This window comes from Oratosquilla oratoria, chromosome 10 (assembly GCF_046742065.1).
Source record: "Oratosquilla oratoria isolate Oo_2021 chromosome 10, ASM4674206v1, whole genome shotgun sequence".
In the NCBI taxonomy this organism is placed as follows: Eukaryota; Metazoa; Arthropoda; class Malacostraca; order Stomatopoda; family Squillidae; genus Oratosquilla; species Oratosquilla oratoria.
In genome coordinates, this window is record NC_134786.1 from 21,801,216 (window position 1) to 21,802,261 (window position 1,046).

Here is a 1,046-nt window from a genome sequence, read left to right on the forward strand (position 1 = left end):
ATTAGGTTGATGGACAGCGTAGAGGCAGAAAAGAAAAGTAAACCTGGATGAAAGCTACACAGGAAACGAGTATGTGGAGAGGCATGACGGACCAGAATTAAGTGGTAGTTCAAAATCCAAAGAGTGAGTGATTACTGACAATTACAAATTTGCCCCCATTTATAGAACTAGTTACAATGAATATGAAAGTACCAGTAATAAGTGTTACAGTGTACTAAAGATACTCTTCCTTTTGACTATGAGAACTGTCATGATAGTATAATATTCATAGTTTAATATTCATACTAGCATCATTGCAAGTACTAATGAATTCATACATTTGTATCTGTGGATTTTGAGTTACATTTTCTAATTATTATTATGAAAATAAGAATTCTCGTTGGGGGCCATGAAATGGAAGTGATGAGGTGTAGGAAGTGGTGTGATGAGACAGACGAAGTGCAGATGAAGGAGAAGAATGGAGAGGAGGAGGAGGACGAGGAGGAGGAGGAGGAGGAGGAGGAGGAGGAGGAGGAGGGGCTTATTTTGTTCGTATAAATACGACGACTTTGTTTGACGTCCCACACACTTCGACTCGCTTCGACTTCGACATCGACATCGACTCCACTGCGATGGGCTCTCCTAGCAACATGATAGTTGCTCTCCTGTTAAGTGAGTCTCCCTCCTGCAGTCTATATCGATTGCAAAAGAAAAAAGGGTCACATTCTATCATAACGTTACTATTATAGGCTGCTGAAATATTTTTCTACTCAGTTTCAGTGTTCCTGAAGGGGGTTGTGTGCGCTCAGTTGAACGGCTACAGTTATCAAGCACCCACCTACAATGGAGGGCTCAATGGCAATGGAGGAACCATCGGGAATGGTGGTCTTAATGGCAATGGAGGCTACAATGGCAATGGAGTGTTAAATAGCAACGGAGGCTACAATGGCAATGGAGTGTTAAACGGCAACGGAGGCTACAACGGTAATGGAGGGACAAATGGCAACGGAGGCTACAACGGCAATGGAGTAATCAACGGACATGGGGGTCTCAACGGCAACGGAGGC

General features: G+C 43.3%; 1 protein-coding gene across 1 annotated transcript in view; it reads left to right on the forward strand.

Annotated features, from left to right (window-relative positions):
• Nucleotides 1-629: 629 nt before the first annotated feature.
• Nucleotides 630-1,046, forward strand: part of LOC143028786 (uncharacterized) — a 1,968-nt gene continuing 1,551 nt past the window's right edge. Inside the window, exons 1-2 of the mRNA XM_076191156.1 lie at nt 630-651; nt 754-1,046. The exon at nt 754-1,046 is cut by the window's right edge and continues 1,551 nt beyond it. Coding sequence (XP_076047271.1) covers nt 630-651; nt 754-1,046 — 315 coding nt within the window. The remainder of the gene's footprint in view (nt 652-753) is intronic.